Below are 17539 nucleotides of genomic sequence, written 5' to 3'. Positions count from 1 at the left end.
GTACACCTTCCGGCAATATAAAGACCACAACATTGTCTCTAAACATCTTCCTCGTATCTTATAACAGACCAAGTAAGGGCTACGGCATTAGATAATTAAGCTAATTATATCATTTTACACACCCAGTTCAATCCAGCTAATCACGTGTGCTGAATAAGGGTTGCTGGATGACTAAACTGCCCAGGACCGAGAATGAGTAATTACTTTTACTATAAACTACGTCGTTCTTATCCTCTAGGGGGAGCCCTCGTTATTGACTCGAACGCGTCCCACAGCAAAATAACATACGCCATAATAATTAAAGATAAGTTATGTTCGATTCGTATCAGACTTGTAATATATGATATAGAATAACCGATGTCAAGAATATATGTGTTACAATTTATGCATTTGAGGAAGGTAGGCCTTTTTGTGTTGGGTTCTTTTTTGTGTTCATATAGCCTATATTCCCAGAGATAGATTTCAATAAAGCAGTTTATTCTTTTATACTTACTGGATTTTTAAAAAATTATATTTAGTACAATAGTACAAACAGTACAAGTATTAGTAAATCTTCCAAGAGTTTGGAATTGTATGCTATATTTTACTGATTGTTGGATCTTCAGTTCAGCTCTCTAAATTTTAAGAGCATGTCATCTCATAAAACGACTGAAAGTGACTCGCTGGAATGATGTAATGGTTTTAAAATAATGTCCTGGCTCACATTATCTCATTGTTTTCATAAACAGCTTTTCTAGACTAACGCGTGGTTTATATCTCTTTGTAAAAGAAAAAAGCATGTTTCCGCTCTCTCTTCCTTTTCTCAATATAAGGATGTACTCGTAGGCAGAATTAAGTTCCTGTTTGACCTGCTTATCTGTTGTTAAGGGCAGATAATAAGTAGGAAGAGCCCGTGTTCTAAAACTGCACTTTTAGCTATTCTTTCCTCAGATGCTATTTAAATGCAGATCTTAATATAAACATTTTGCATTTCCTCATATCTATAATCAGAAACAACAAGAATGTTTATCGCTTGGCAATGGTATCAAAAGAAAAGCGCGGCTTTTTGAACATTTATATACTTGACTGTTGATTATAGCAAGAAATAGATGTAGCCTAAACATTTTCCTTCATGTTTTTGCTACATGTGAACACGGTTATATCTAATTACCATTTGTGTTTGGTGAATTGCCGTCCTTCGTAGGAAAGTGGAAGACCACTTTAAATGCACCCAATTTTCTTTACATTCAGTGGCCAGGTCTGGATTGGGCAGTTTTCTAAATGCTATAATTGTGAAATTGGATAGTACAGCCCAATTGTGAGCGGTCCACCAGTCCCAGGGAAAAAAGTGGAACGATGGGGGGGTTAAAGGGTTCAGTATTGCCCATACACTTCTTGGGCCCCCTCCCTCTCGTCCAGCGTAGTTTTTGTTATCGCTGAGCTCTCTCCCTGCCGTATACACTACCCATAAAGCAATCCGAAGTTGCAGTATCTAAGTTTGTTCTGGGCAATTTTTTAGCGATTTCAAAGGAGCGTCGAGCGTCTTTGGGAAAACGGTCTCTTTTTAAAGTCTTCAGCGGCGCGGCATCCAGCTGTTTACCGCATAAATACAAATGACACTTCAAAAATAAGGTAAGAATCAAGTGTCGGCGTCAACACGTCGACACACCAACATTATTAAATAGCATTAGACTTTATAATCAAACCGCTAAACGTTATAACAGACTATAGTTTTCTTGGGTTTCATATAGCTGTTTTTCTTTCTAGTTTCACAAGATTCGTGTCTTCGAAGTCTTTTTCAGGTTTCAGTCAAGTTTATTGAGCTACTTCTTGAAATCGATTTTGTCTAATGTGTTGCGTTTTATGACGATTTTATATTTTATGATTACATTATTGTGGAAAGAGCATATAGTTTATCATTATACATTTGAAAGAAAACGTAACATCGTTTTGTGGTCGTAGTCAGAAGTTTGCCAATTGAGTAACCTAAAAAAGTTCACATTTTCGTGTTAAAAATAAAAATTAAATGAGTTTTGCGTGGAGTGAGGGGGTGGGGGTGGGATTGAGGTGGATGTGTCCGGTTTAGGTACATGTGTTTGTATTCATCAAGCTTGGAGCCTGCTGGATGATTAGTGAAATATTTGAGTCAGAAGTATAATGCGAAATACAATGCCAGAGCAATTAAAGGGAAGGACTGTGACTCATTGGCATAAAGTTCAGTAGATGTCTGTGTCACTTCAAAGACACTCTTATTGTGAAAGTCTGTGGTAGGTCCAACCGATGCCTGTTTCCATATGTAGGCATACCAGTCATCATAGACTAACAATTCTGATTTCAGATCAGTTTCCATGTCCATACAGTCACATTCAACACAAAGAGAAAAGCAAAAACTAATGAGACAATACTATTAATATGAAAGTTTGCATATAAGTCTAAAACCTCTGTGCCAGATTTATCAGATTACCCACAGCCTCCTTCTTCACACTGCAAGGGTAGCATGCACAATATTTTTCCATGCTTCAGTATTTCAGTCTTCAACTTTATGACAAGTTTATAGCATATAGAAATTATCCTTATTCTGTTGGATTGGAGAGAGAGCATAATTCATATTTTGGGACTTTCCTGTTGTACTAGAGGTTTCTACTCAGTTTTGCCGCAAAGCAATATTAGCAAAACAAATGATCTTTTTAATCATAACATCTCACAAGCTATGGGGCTGTGGGAGCTGCTGATATGTGTACACACACACACACACACACACACACACACACACAGACCTTGAACACCATCCACGTTCAATAGGCTTTTTCCATCTTTTTTTTGTGCCCTGCCACTCTATTGCGCAGGCTTGTAGAAGGGATTCTCTGGGGAAATCCAGCTACCTGCCAATAGTAGCCTATAAAACAGCATCTGGGGTGCAGAGGTTTCATAACTGACTTCCACACTTCTTACCTAGACAGCACCCAGCTGGGCTTCTTATTCACAACCCAACAGAAGGGCCGCCATGATTTTCAAAGACTACCATGGCTCAGCAAAGCCATGTTTAGTTTTTTTTTTTTTTCTTTTTCCCAGGTTCGGGAGTTCAGGTCAGGTTTCCCGTATCTTTTTCCCGTATATTTTCCTGCTGGTGCAGAGCGACTTTTTGGGTTTACCTGATTACATGAACTTTAGGGCTACGACTGACGTGGACAAAAGCCTTTATGTCAGAATCAAATCCACCCAGGCTTGCCTGATGTCATGGAAATGCAATAAAACTTGCACTGGTTGGGGTGTCACGCACACGCAGTCCAATGTGGGACGTGCAGCCGGGGCCTGAAGGGTGGGATCATGGGCCGTGCGCCTCCATTTCTGCAGTCTGAGGACATCTCAGAGAAAACAAGCGAGGTCATGGTAGTCTTGGGATATTTAAACGATGAGGTTGGCGAATTTAAATGTTCCTACCACAACGCTTATATAAGCTGCTCTTGCACATGTGTTCTTTAGCCATGCAGATCACTCAGAGCAGAATGGTCCGCAGCCTGACAGCCACTCACCACCCCGACTTCTGCTCCTTTTTTACTCTCTAATCTCTCTCTCTCTCTCTCTCTCTCTTTCTCTCTCTCTCTCTCTCTCTCTCGCTCTCTCTATCTCTGCCCACTGCTCTCATCATCTGCACAGCACATCTTTCTTTCCATCCCCTATACCTCCTGTAGCCAGAGGCCGTTTTTCTATACAGTTCTATAAGAGCATCGTTGTCAGCTGTCTGTTTGGCCCGTGGGCCCACTGTCGGACGCGATCTGTACCTTCTGCATTCATGCCATTGACACACGTGTTGGCCCACTGACACCGCCGCTAGGACGTGGCTAGAGTTAGAGGCATGGGTGTGGCGTGGGTCTGGCATGGGACGGGTCTGCATTGTGAAGCTCTGGCTGCTGGGTTTGTGCTGTGGTGTGGGTCCTTCCTCCGGGGGTGGGGATGTGTGCAGCGGAGTGCCTTTGGCTCTGGAGAGTAGAGCGGCATAGGAGACAGGGTTAATTATGGGAGAGGGGGCCCCGCGTCTGCCTGTATAGTGGGAGAAAAAAAGAAATCTGATATTCTGAGGGTGAAGGACAGAGACAGAGTGTTGCTCGGGTTTGTTACTTAAAAGGGACCATAAGAAAAAAAGGAGCCTGTGCTTTTTTGGCGGCGGAGTCTTTGCAGAAAGGACATGACGAAGCCTCATTTTTCAGGCCAATGATAATTTGCTAATGGTTGTTCTGAGTGATATGAATTGTTTTTGGCACATTCATCATAAACATGTACATGAAAAATTATGTTTGTGTAGTCATATTTTCCTAACGACAAAATAATATTATATTTCAGTGAAACTGCTGTTCTGATTTCCATTGTGAAGCACATGGGATTTGTATGTACAGTAATATCAGTCTTCCTTATTTGCCATATTTACCCTGCTGCTACTCCATCAGAACCTTGAAGCACTGTCAATTATTTCAAAACTGCCCCCTTCATACTGCCCCAATGGTAGAAAATGTGTTTTGTTGTGTCATTGGTTCATTAGTTTTCTAAAATATTTCTTTTCTTCTACTGTTACATCACAGAAAACACCTAAATGTGAGTAAGGTTAGCATACACTCCATGGAATATCTGAGGCTTTGACATCCTGTATGTGTGTGTGTGTTTGCGCGCGTGTGTGTCTGTGTCTGTCACTACCTGCGTCTCGGTCTGTGTATTTACTCGAAATTTTACATAGGGATTCAGACATAGGGTTCTCAATGTTTTCTTTTGTTTCTGTTAGTTAACTGTAATCACCTTTAAATGTGAGTTAGATTTGCCCTAGAATATCTTCCATAATATTTGCTGAACAAAAAATGAATCACATGAACTCTTCTGCAGTTTTTTTTGTTTTTTTGTTGTTTTTTTTTGAAATCCCAGTTTAATCCGGAATGGAGAATATGAATGAATGAGCCCTTCATTTGCAGAAATCTGCTTCCTTTTGAAGGGTTGATGACCTCCAAAAAGGCAGGTTTCTGGCCCTCTACTTCCTCCCACTAGCTGCTCCCAGCCTCCCTCGTATTTGCCCAGGACATCCTATGTGTTCTGCATCTGGAACCTTCTCTCTGAGCTGCCCTCTCTGTCTTCCTGTTTCTTTTCTGCTTTTGTTTCTCCTTTGCCCAGTTGTGGGTACATGATATGTTTTTATATTTTTGTTTGTGTCTAGTCTATTTATTATTATTATTAGTAGTAGTAATAGTAGTTCTTTGAGCTCTGAGTTCATGACACGGTTAAGGGTTAAAGGTTTTATTGTGCACTCAGTGAGAGGAGAGGGAGAGAGAAAAACAGAAGTGCTTGCCAGGAGTCACCTTCAGGGTAGTCGCGGAGAACACGTCGTGGGTTTTTTTCGGTCAGAATCTCTTATGTCCAGATGCTCTGATTGAGGTACATCTGGACCATGGTTGTTGGTTTTTTTCTCCAAGCTTAGAAATGCGATAAAATGATTGCACTAATAAGCAGCAGATTTCCTTGGCTTTCTTTAGAGAAGTGCTAGCACCACTGAATGGATCAGTAAATCAGGGAGCGTTTACGGAGGGGAGGAATGCCCTGGCTAACTCTGCACTTCCTCTGGGAAGATGAGTGAAAGCAGGGATGGAGACTCTGTGGAATAAAAACCCCAAGCTATATTAAAATTCAATATGATTTTAACATTATTATCCAGTTTTTACTGAGCTTCAAATAATGTCAGTTTTGTTTAACAACTCAATGAGTTAAGTGTTATTTGGTTTGTTTTATACGTATAATGATCATGCTTCCAAATAATGTAAAAAAAGATTGGGCTTTTTGCAAGTTTCCTGGCTTGCTCCAGTCCAGTGCTGGGGAGCAGCCCTCTGGGGCCCCAGGGAGGCCCTGAGGCGTGAAGCGCTTTAGCTCCTACACGCGACCACCCCCCCCCCACCCCACCCCCGCCCACCTGCCAGCCTTAGGCCTCCACCAATTAAAAATCCATCATCAACCTGCACCTCTACCGTTGCCTGCCTGTTGAGATCCAAAAGTGAGCTGGGGGGTTGGGGGGGGGTCCTGAGATAAATCCCCACATGGGATGCCTTTACTATTGGCCAGAACCTGTAGAGTAGAAAAGGAACACTTAGTGGCAGCCTCGTAATGGAGCTGGAGCCCAGCGTCTGCAAATAAACTTTCCAGATAATGGTGTGTTGATTTGTTCCAGATGCTGAGAGGTTGTTCCCTGTTATGTTAAATAAGTTCACCCCTCATCGGTGCGTAAAAAAGCACAGAAGAGCCTCCTATGTTAATGTTTGAGCACTTTTCTATTTTACCCGTTGCCTCTGTGCATAAAGTTGTGCGCATTGATGTGTGTGAGCAGGTCCTGCATGTGCTGTTGATCACAGCTCTCTCTCTCTCTCTCTCTCTCTCTCTCTCTCTCTGAGATGATGCTGGACTTGGATTTCTGAGCAGCTGTGCTGGTAGGTCTCTAGACTGGAGCTGTGTTCCTTTGGGTCCTATTGGGACCATCTCTCTCTCTCTGACTGCTGAGGCCAGAAAGCCTCACACACACACACACACACACACACACACACACACACACACACACACAGAGCAGCCAAGCCTGCACTCATCGAAATCTGTAACGAATTTAGTTTCGGGTAGATGGGGACATACACTAGAGACCCCCCATTTATCAGTGTGTGTGTGTGTGTGTGTGTGTGTGTGTGTGTGTGTAGAAATGGAAAGTGTTATGAGGTAAAGTGTTATGATGACTGACTGGGGCACGTGCACACATGCACACATACACAGATGCACAAGTTGAGCATTTCCTGGTTTCTCTGTTTGATTGTGGGAGGAAATGTGGGTTAGGGAATAGTCGCTGTGCCATATTGGAGCCACACGCACACATATGACTGACAGGTCATCAATGAATACCACAACGTCCACAAGATTTCAATTGATTCGATTAACAGACTTGTAAACCAAACATTAGTTATCCATGTCAGTTATGTTGTAGCTGTTATGTCAAAGAAAGACAGGGAAATAAACTAAAACAGGTCAGAGTAGAGAAGTATTAACGTCTTATGGAGTATCAAGTGAATCCATGATCCTGTGTAGTCACTAAATGCTTCGTTTTTCTCCAGTTTGTATCGTGGAAGAACATGAACATAAACAACAAATAAACATGAAAACATGGGTATTGATGTGGCGACTTCATCAGCTTCTTCCGTGCAAGAAATTGATAAATTGCTGAAGATCTGGGACAGATCAATTTAACACAACAACCTCTCCCTTCAAATAAGGTCCTTTTAAGGCCTTTAAGGACAGCACCGTCCATGCCAATTCTGTGACCTGTTTCTCATGCCCTGGAAAAGCCCATTCCTGCTGCTTCCAAAGTGCCGCTATCTCCCATGCTGCCAAAGTCAACCCCTGAAATCCAGGCTGGGACTCATGCTGTACTTCCCTGAGTGATGTGATTAATGTGTGAGATTTTCTGAAACTCCCCAGCCTGAAGCTGTAATGTAAACTGAAGTTAGGTTTCATGAGAGGAAGGCAATGATCCTAACTCATGATCTTGTCATAGTCTGAGTAGAGTTATGAGCATAAAGGACTGGGTGCTGATTAAGACTGATTTGGGGAAAATGTCAAATTTGTCTGACCACTATTGCAGTTGCACTTTAATTTGCGATTAACGTCTGTGTTAAGCTCCAGGTAGATGTTTGTGTTTCATATAAGATCATCTTCCGAGCATAATTACAAAATGATCTTGTCATGCTATGCCGGTTTACTGAATTGATATCTTGTTTCTGCTCCTAAGAATTGGCCTGCACCTGTTGTTTATTTAAAAATCACTATTATGGAACTATTACTGTTTTAATTATTATCATGATGATATATATTTTTTTTAAAAACCTTAGAAATCAATAAAATAATCTTTTTGAGCTTAAGAATATTTTTGAAGTATTTAGTAATTAATGTGTAATTACTATTACAGGTCTTGCAGTATAAAAAAGTGTTGTTTCTACATTGTGATTTTTGAAATCAACAAATTGTTCAGCAGTGACAGTGTAATGTGTAATGTGCCTTGTCACACATCACATTACACAACATCACAGCTCCAGCATGACTGATGATTCATCAGCTGTACTGTCTTCAATCCGAGTCCTTTCCTCTAGGGCCTGAGTTGCTCTGGTGGATGTGCTCCTGAGTGGAAGGAACAGGCAAGGAATACACATTTCCACATTTCCACATTTCCGGCCAGATTAGTGTCAAATTTATTCCAGTCATGCTATCAGCACGCCGATGGACATTCCAACACCAGTTATTCAGCATTCCTGTTTTTGGTGAAAGCTTGTTGATGGCATAAATACTGAATCACATAGTAGATCATTTGAATAGTTCCTCGGTTACTCTGTGAACTTTCTGACCTCTACAAAGCACGCACTCATTTCCTGATACAGAATAATAGATTTTTCAGCCTAGCAGTCAAACATGTGAACGAGTTTTAAAGTAATCAACCAAATGCTGATGTTTTATGTCGGAAAATGGAGTGCAGTGGAAAGTTTGTAACTTATTAGCTGTAAGAGCTCACTTAGCGTTCATCATCAGGTTGTCATGAACTTTACTCTGATTATTGATTGCACATTTGATGCATACTCCATAAGCATTGAGGCCTCGGTGTGTCTGTTGGATGTAGCCATGCAAAATTTCACTTTTTTTCATAACAAACATCAGGCCTGGTTTTACGTGGACCAGGTGTAAGCTGGACATTGCAGCACAGTTTCTGCTCCCAGAGCTTTGAGTGCCTCCTATGCCCCTTCACATTTGTTGCCAACATGAATTACAGCCCATGTAATTATGGTGGCGTATGGTCATGTTTCCACGGAGAGTTGAAACCTCAGCGTCACCCTTCTGCTGGCTGTGCAGGCTGGACAGATGCAGGAACGCTGCGGCACGGGCCAAGGGGTGTCTGTGTGTGTGTGAGTGTCTGTGTGTGTGAGTGTCTGTGTGTGTGAGTGTCTGTGTGTGTGTGCGCGTGCGAGCTTGAATGTGCGCATGCGTGCGGTAGAGGGTGTGGGTGTGTGGGTGTAAACCATACATTAGTATCGAAGTGTGTTTTGGTAGTGTGGCCCAATTGCGTTCCCTGGCCCCGAGCGACGGGTGGGATGGGGGGGGTGCAGTCGTGCAGCCTGCGGTTATACAGGCTCCAGTGGGGAATCCAAGCAAGGCACGAAGGCGCGGGACTCTGGAGGCGGCTGCAGCAGCACGCTAGCCTGCTTCAGAAAGCCTGGAACCTGGTCCGTGCGCAAGCGTGAGTAGCTCGTCCTGCTTCGAATTGCACTCATGAAATTTGCTTCTATACCCACAGGCGCAGTAGTGTGGTCGGTGGGACATAACCCAGCTACATCTGAACCGCATGACAACGGAGCTGACAGCCCGCCAACACAAATAACCCACATCCTCTTGTATTGTCCATTCCATTACTGATGCATTATTCTAATTTGTTTATTGGCAGTTAGGGGTTTAAAGGTTCAGCTTTAAAAAGTAAAAGTCCTGCTATGATTCTGTACTACACAGCTGATTTTATTTAGTAATACTACCTACCGGCATCTGCTTCTTAGCAAAGGCAGGTTTTTGAAACAAGCTTCTAGTTTTTGAGCGTGAACACTACAGCACTGTCGACAGTTCCGTTTTTGCCTGGGTACATTCTGTCGGTGCAGGATGGGCTGTGGATTCCACACAGGAGCTGTCTCTGCTTTTTTTCTCTTATTGGAGGTTTTACACAGGGACGAAGCTACTTGGAGTGTCTGGCGACAGCGTACTTTGCAGGACAGCAATGTACTATCCGTCGGAGGACGAAGAGAGGACTGAAGGGAGAGACGTCAAGTTAGGGGTCACGCATCCTGTTATTCTGTTTGCCGAGGAAAGTTGAGGGTCGTGGAGAGAGCCCAAAAATGCAGGGTGGGAATCCCAGTGCGAGTGACAAATATGAGACCAAGTTTGCAAAGATTTAAGACCAAAAGTTGAATGCGATATTGACAAAGAGCTCTAGATTCCAAAGTGAGCTTGGCTGAAGAGCTAAGATCTAGACTCTTACCTGGGAAGAGGCTGTGTGTGTTTTTCTATTGCGGTAATGAAGTAATGTAGATTTGAGCTTGGTTTGACAGAAAGCAGTGGTATATCTAAACAGGAAGTGTAACATCAGCCTTGTGTTATCAAAGCTGCTGAATGTGATGCACAGATAGTTTCACCATTGGTTACCAGCTTCTAAATATTTCCTGCAGTGCTGTTTGCCAGGTTGGTTTAACTTATCCATCTTTACAATCTCAAAACCCATTTTACAAAGTTCCAGTTGTATTCTGCCAACAAAAAGCTGACAGCTGTGTTATCTCAAAGGTTTCAGTGACAGTTTCCCTTCAAAAAAGTCTGACATTTAGACAAGCAACTACACCAAACATACTTTAGCTGCCGTATTCAACAGGTACCTTTAAAACGGATAAAGGAGGTGTCTTCGAGGAGATTAGATTGAAGATAATCCATTTGTATATGGAAGATGAAAATTTCCGCTTTTTTAAAAAAACAAAACGAAACAAGAGAAGGAGTAGTGTCTGACTTTTTGGACAGTACTTTAAATTCAGTGCTGTTATGATGACTATTCAATATTATGACCAACATTTACTGTAAAATCGAACTAATCAGTAGTGCCAAAAAGCTGGCGCTGGGTTAGGAGTGGGGAAGGCACTGTGTTCCTGTCTGAGCGCTGAGGCTCGGTGGTGCAGGCTTGGATTAGTCTCAGCCATAAATCCCCCTGATAAGAAGGGCACATGCAGGCAGAGAGGTCAGGGAGTAACATCGCAGGTATTCCCGTAAATTCTGAAAGGAGATGTTTCTGCTGTCCCATCACTCACTCAGCACATCATGGCTATCTAGAAGTGCTTTACCATGAAACGCACACGCGCACACGTATATTCTTTCACTTTCTCACTTTATGAAAAATACACTTTTTTTCTTCCCCTTCTCTCTTTCTCTCTGTCTTTCTCTGTTCCTCCCTCTCACACTCTCTCTTTCTCTCTCATGTTCTCACTCTCCCTCCCATCGTTTTTTGGTTTTTTTTGTTTTGTTTTTTGTACAACTGGGAAGGTGTTGGGAGGTTACTGATTGCTGTTCTTTGGGGGATTATCTCGTGGTTTAGAGCCTCTTTATATATGATGCAGTCCCACAAACACTCCAAAATGAGTTGTGCAGCGGTTTTAATGAGTTTTAGCTCATGGAAATAAACAAAACAGCACCAGGCTTGTATCAAAAACTGCCTTTGTCAGGCTAGAATTATTATTAAAAAAATACAATTTTGCCAAACAAACCTGAATATATTATATATTGATAGTCATAATGAAAGGTTTTGCCAGTCAAAACAGAAGGCTTTTGCCATGCCACAGCCTGGAGCGTTATTAGAGCATGCAACATGGAAAATAGGGTGTGAGAGTACATGGTACAATGAGTCACTGCCTCCAGTTTGTGGATAAGGGACAGCAGGAGGTGGTGGGGGACATATACCCTGACACAACCATCACCACAGACCCCAGATCTACATGTGTCACTAGCCTGAACCCTATAAACACTGGCATCTGAGCAATGTGGTCTAGGACCTGAGGGTGTGTTCTGTGCCATGGTAGAGGCTTAGTTCCAGATGTGCTGGATTATGGCCTTTTATTCCAGTTTACTGAAACTGAGTTTTTACTGGTTCCACTGGTTTACTGTGTGTCTGTGCCAGACCTGTGGCTGCTTAATCATTAACCATCTCTCTCTTTCTCTCTCTCTCTCTGGGTGTTTGTGTGCTGTGTGTCTCAGTCTGTGAGAAAATCTTTTTTTTTTTTTTACATTGTTTTTGTTGAGGTTCATGAGGTTCAGTGCAGATAATATGAGCTTACTGGAACCATTAGGCACTTTTCATACCACCAGGTCAATTTTAGTGAGGCCCATCTAAATGAAGGGTTATGAATTACCATTTGAGAATATGAAAATATGGATTTTGTTCAAAAATATATTTGAAATATGCAGTGTTAGTATTTCTTTTATTTATTTATCCCTTTTTTCTTTTCTTTTTTTTAAAACAATTTTTGAGCATGTATAGATGCTTATTGTGCTGAAATTCCCAGAGGGATTGGAGAGGATTAGGTGAAGATATCCATGAATAAATCTGCTTGAGTTTGGTAAAAAAAATAACATTAAAAGTTACAGTCTAAAATAGTATTAACTCAATGTAGTCTAATGGCTTATATTAGGTGACTATATTATAATAGTGATGTGCTGCCATCAGACTTTTACTTTCCAAGCATGAGGTCTGCAATAAAAGTGAAGAGCTAAGACACCGGCGCCGAACAAATGTTTATGTTCACGTCATTTCCATAATGGCTGTACATTTGTAATGGCTGTAGATTTTTCCAAAAAACTGAGGTCAGTGTTGGCCCCTCAGTGCCGTTGCAAACTGGCTTGCTTATTATTACGTTTTATTCATGATTATCTCACCGATCTCACATTTGTGGTTGATGTACAGGTTCTAATCAAAGGTTGTCACAAAAAAAGAATCGTTATAGAGAACATGCATCATTTCCATTGCAAATCCATAATAGAATACAGCAGGTTTGGCTCTTCTGGTGTGTTTATGTTCTGATCTGTTCTGATGTATTTTGAATTATATTGGAAGTGTCATTTAGCTTGAAGTTGAGAAAATATCTTCTTTTTGGCCATATTTGCAATTTTTACGTGGAATCTAAGGAGTTGTTTGATTAATATGGTGAAGTCTGAGGCATTGCTAGCTGTAGTCCCCCCCCCCCCCCCCCGCCAGCTCTCTGTCACTAATCCATGCTCCTGTCATTTCTTTCCCTCTATTTATTCTTTTGTTCCTCATCTCTCCATTCCAAAGAGTGACTAATTTCTCCTTCAGTTAACTTTGAGCCCCAAACAGAACGGGAGAGGGGCAGAAGAAATGATCCGTGCCACATGCGCTGTGCAGAAATTCACTGTATATTCTGCAAGCTACCCTTTTCCCAAACAGGAGCCTGTTATCCAATCATAACTCTCTTCCTCTGCCATGCACAGAAATAGGGTTACGGGAAATCCAGGATGGATATGTCGTTTTGTCCTTCTGGGAGATTTGCCCTAGGTTACGTAGAAGCCTACTAGAAGAGTTTTTGCCTTGGTTATGGCAGCTCCAGAGCAGCACCGTGCTGCTTTAATAGGCTCCTGTCCGCTGAGTCCAATTTCAGTCACGTTCTGTTTTATGTCTCTTGTGTTATACCTGTGTGAGTGGCCTTGTCAATGCTTCTGCGTCATTTCTGAAAGTTCCCTAGTTACAGTATTTAAACATACATCAAGTCAAGGCTGGTGCCAAAAGGCATGTTACTGCTAAGTCTTGGCCATGATGAAAGTAAATAAAGATGCAGCATGCGCGTGCGCTACATCTGGTTTCATTTGTCTTTTGTGTTAGTGAGGATCTCACGTGGCTCTGCAGGGCCCTCTAAGTGATTCAACATCTTTGGTTTGGATGTTGAGAGTGCATATGCCTGGACGCTTTGCTTAGTTTGCAGTGTGCCTGGACCCTAGCGTACACCCCTCAGAGTGTGCTTGGACCACAGGCAGTCCACAGTGTGTGTCTGGATCTCTCACACCCCAAGAGTGTGTCCGGACTGTGCACAGCCCTGAGAGTGCGTTCGAACTGCACACACCCCTCAGAGTGTATTTGATGGCTATAAGCACTAGTGTTTTTGTGAATGTGTTCACGTTTCCTAAAAATAGGACCACGTATGGGAGTCATTTCACATGAGGGACCAGTTTTGGAGTCCAGCAGGGAAACAAAACCTTGATGAAAAAATTGGCAAAGCCTGAAGCTGATATTTTCTCCATCTTGCCATCTCTCTCTCTCTCCCTCTCTCCCTCTCCCTCTCTCTCTCCCTCTCTCTCTCTGTCCCTTTCTCCCTCTTTTCATTTGTGTATAGTTAAATGTCTCTTTTCTCTTTTACTGGGCCACATGAAAGCAGGAGAAGGAAGGGTAAATGGCCTGCATTCTTCATTAGAACCAACTCAAAGTTGATTAATGTCTCTTGACTGTTTGAAATGTCCCAGCCACCTGTAAGTGGTTCACTTACCTTCCCAGCAAGCCTTGCCACTGACTTTCTCACCCTGCTTATACATGTGTGGCCAAACCACTCTAGTACTATAGCTGCGCTATGAAGCCGGGTTACAGGCAGTTGCGCCCCATCTCTCCTGGTCTCGATGCTTGATTCGGTCTCCTGTCAGAGATAAATTGTTAGCCTTAAATGAACACAAAAACATTCGCGATTCTTATTACTCACATATGACTGCTGTCTTCGGAGACCTAAGCTTTGTCATGTTAGATGCTCTTGTAATCATTAAGTGAGCTCTCTGTTTCTCATTGCTGAGCCCCTTTGTGGTCAGAAACATTTTAATGAAGCCCTAAAAAAAGAAAGAAAAAAAAAAAACCCATGTAATTGGAATATTTACTCTCCTCCAGTAAAAGGGACGAATGAACCCCACAGCTCTTAATCAAAACCTTGTGCCTTTTTTTGTCAAGTTCTGTTTTTATGGCTTTATTTTTCACTTTGTTTGGGTGGTTTAGCTCTGATTAAAGGGCATAAATGAATTTGAATCATTGAATGTGATTTGGTTAGAAAAAGGAGGGGAATCCATGTAACATTTCCAACATTTTATAATTCAACATAAGCGCTTGTAGTGCTTTTCAAGGTTGCTCTAGTTATACATTTAAAAATTTCCTTATTGGGAGCTAATCAGATTGTTGAACATTTATACTCAACTACATGTACATATACTTTAAATGGAGTCTACATGGTATTTGACAATCTATCTTTAGAAATCTGCACACTTTAAGTGAAAAAATGTTTAATTTATAAAGTGCCCCTACTTTGGACAGCCTTACTTTGGATGTTGTTGTTGTTGTTGTTGTTGTTGTTTTTATTTTTTAATAAAGATTGGTTTGGATTTACTATTGAGCTCTTGCAACTAAAACAACACATTTATAATTTTTCCCGCATTCAGCATTATTGCAAGTTTTATTTTTAAATACCCACATGATTGAAGTAAGGTATGTCTAAATAAAGGATATGTAACATTTTAATGTCATTTTAATATAAAAGTTGTAGAAAACCAATAACTAAAATAACTGATTACACAAAAAAGGAGACATGGCTTATATATGGTTTTATGTTTTACGTATAAGGATTATTGTTGGACTAGTTCCTAACCACTGTGTCAATGTGACTGTAGCCAAAAACTGGAAGAAGTCAAATGTAAAAAAATTAATTTTGTTCTTCAAACTAGGAGAACATGGTCCATAACTATGAGAGTCTCAAGATCATTATGAAATACAGAATATGTTGCAGGACTGTTTTAAGATTTTTTTGACCATTCAAGCATTTCACTCGGATTGTAAGTATCAAAACAATACAATAAAAATGGCAAAATACCTATTTTTATTGCCAACAAAAAAATATTGTATTGTTTTCTACACTATTGTATTAGCATGCTGCAGTCATTAGCATGATGAATGCTGCAGAGATCCACTCTTTAAAATCACATGATTTCATTCCTGAAATGCCTGAACGGAGACGTGAGCTTCTACTGGTGCTGGATGCCATATCTAGGATATTGTGATTTCTGAAATGCCATTGAATTTCCATGACAGAGTGTGAGCGTGTTTGCGCTCAGAATGTTCATGGGAGTAGAGGAGAGGCTAAGACTCAGAAATATTCTACATAGGAGACTTCTCTGTCCCCTTAGTCACAGGTTCCCCAGAGTCACATCATAGATTAAAACCAGATGGCTGCACTGTGTGTGCGCGTGTGTGTGCATGTACATGTTTGCATATGCTTACATCTACAGAATTTTCTAGCAACTAAATCGCTTGCTATAATTACTCATCATTAAATCTTTTGCATAATATTTTTAACAACGCACATGACATTCATTTTAAGTTTATTTTGAAGAAGCAGCAAATGTTAAAGAAGGTTACACTGCTAAGGGCTCACAGAATGTTCTAGAAAATAAAATGGTAATACTTTACATATTAGCCATATTTGTTCAAAATTATTCTATAATTCTCTCTCTAGTGGTATGTGTTCTTTTTTTCATTTGTTTACTCCGATGACAGGATGTCAAGAAGGACCCTGTTAAGGTGCCCTGAAAATAACATTTCAAAAGCACTAACTATACTGACCAGTACTGTGTTGCCCTTTCTATTAAACAATGCTTAATCATAGTTTTATAGCTGATAAAGGATAAAGGACATGCTGTCCTTTCATTAGCTTTTATTAATGATTATTTCTCATATTTGTGGTCGATGTACAGGTTGGTAAAGATGATATTGAACAGAAAGAAAGTTTTAAGAGGTGACTGATTAAACACTAGTTATGTTTATTATTGCAGGTCTGTGGACAAGTGACTCATATTAAAAACACAGAAATAGAAACTGTATTCTGTCACTTACAAACTTACAAACTTAAAGCCAACATTTAATGGTACAATATATTGCTTATATCTCACTGTAGAGTCATGCCTCACTGTGCACGTTCTGATACTCTAGTGCATCTGACAGCCTGGTAGCTGTACACTACTGTGGCTATGGTGCGCTGGGTTCTGAGTCTCCATCTCTAACACTGTGTTTCTTCCTACTGCAGGATGAGGTCATTGTGGAGCTGTGTTTTCCTGTTTCTCTTGGGCTGTGTGTGGAACCTTACGCTGTGTGTGGATCCCAGAGATCCCAACGTGTGCATTTTATGGGAAAGGTAAAGCCATTTAGGCCAAACTGAACTAAGCCTTAATACCGAACTTGCAGTCCAAATAAAACGTACACTGCCTGGCCAAGAAAAAAGTCATGCACTCTAATATTTCGTTGGACCGCCTTTAGCTTTGATTACGGCATGCATTCGCTGTGGCATCATTTCCACATGCTTGTGCAATGTCACCACATTTATTTCTACCCAGAGTTGCATTAATTTTTCCCCAAGATCTTGTTTTGATGATGGGAGATTTAGAGCACTGCGCAGTCTTCTCCAGCACATCCCAAAGACTCTCAATGGGGTTCAGGTTTGGACTCTGTGGTGGCCAATCCATGTGTGAAAATGATGTCTCATGCTCCATGAACCACTCGATGAATCCTGCCATTGTCATCTTGGAATATGCTCGTGCCATCAAGGAAGAAAAAATCCATTGATGGAATAACCTGGTCGTTCAGTATATTCAAGTAGTCAGCTGACCTCATTCTTTGGGCACATAAGGTTGCTGAACCTAGACCTGACCAGCTGCAGCAACCCCAGATCATAGCACTGCCCCCACAGGCTTGTACGGTAGGCACTAGGCATGATGGGTGCATCACTTCAGCCTCCTCTCTTCTTACCCTGATGTGCCCATCACTCTGGAACAGGGTCAGTCTGGACTCATCAGACCACACGACCTTCTTCCATTGCTCCAGAGTCCAATCTTTATGCTCCCTAGCAAATTGAAGCCACTTTGCCAGTTAGCCTCACTGACAAGTGGTTTTCTTAAGGCT

At 41.4% G+C, this 17539-nt stretch overlaps 1 protein-coding gene across 1 annotated transcript in view; it reads left to right on the top strand.

Annotated features, from left to right (window-relative positions):
- Positions 1-1370: 1370 nt before the first annotated feature.
- pear1 (platelet endothelial aggregation receptor 1) overlaps positions 1371-17539 on the top strand; it is a 37168-nt gene continuing 20999 nt past the window's right edge. Inside the window, exons 1-2 of the mRNA XM_035531068.1 lie at positions 1371-1611; positions 16668-16775. Of these exons, the coding sequence (XP_035386961.1) occupies positions 16669-16775 (107 nt within the window). The 5' untranslated portion in view covers positions 1371-1611; position 16668. The remainder of the gene's footprint in view (positions 1612-16667; positions 16776-17539) is intronic.

The sequence above is a fragment of the Electrophorus electricus genome, chromosome 10, assembly GCF_013358815.1.
Source record: "Electrophorus electricus isolate fEleEle1 chromosome 10, fEleEle1.pri, whole genome shotgun sequence".
NCBI classification, from domain to species: domain Eukaryota; kingdom Metazoa; phylum Chordata; class Actinopteri; order Gymnotiformes; family Gymnotidae; genus Electrophorus; species Electrophorus electricus.
The sequence above is the reverse complement of the archived record's forward strand: the minus strand, read 5'-3'. Positions and strand labels throughout refer to the sequence as shown.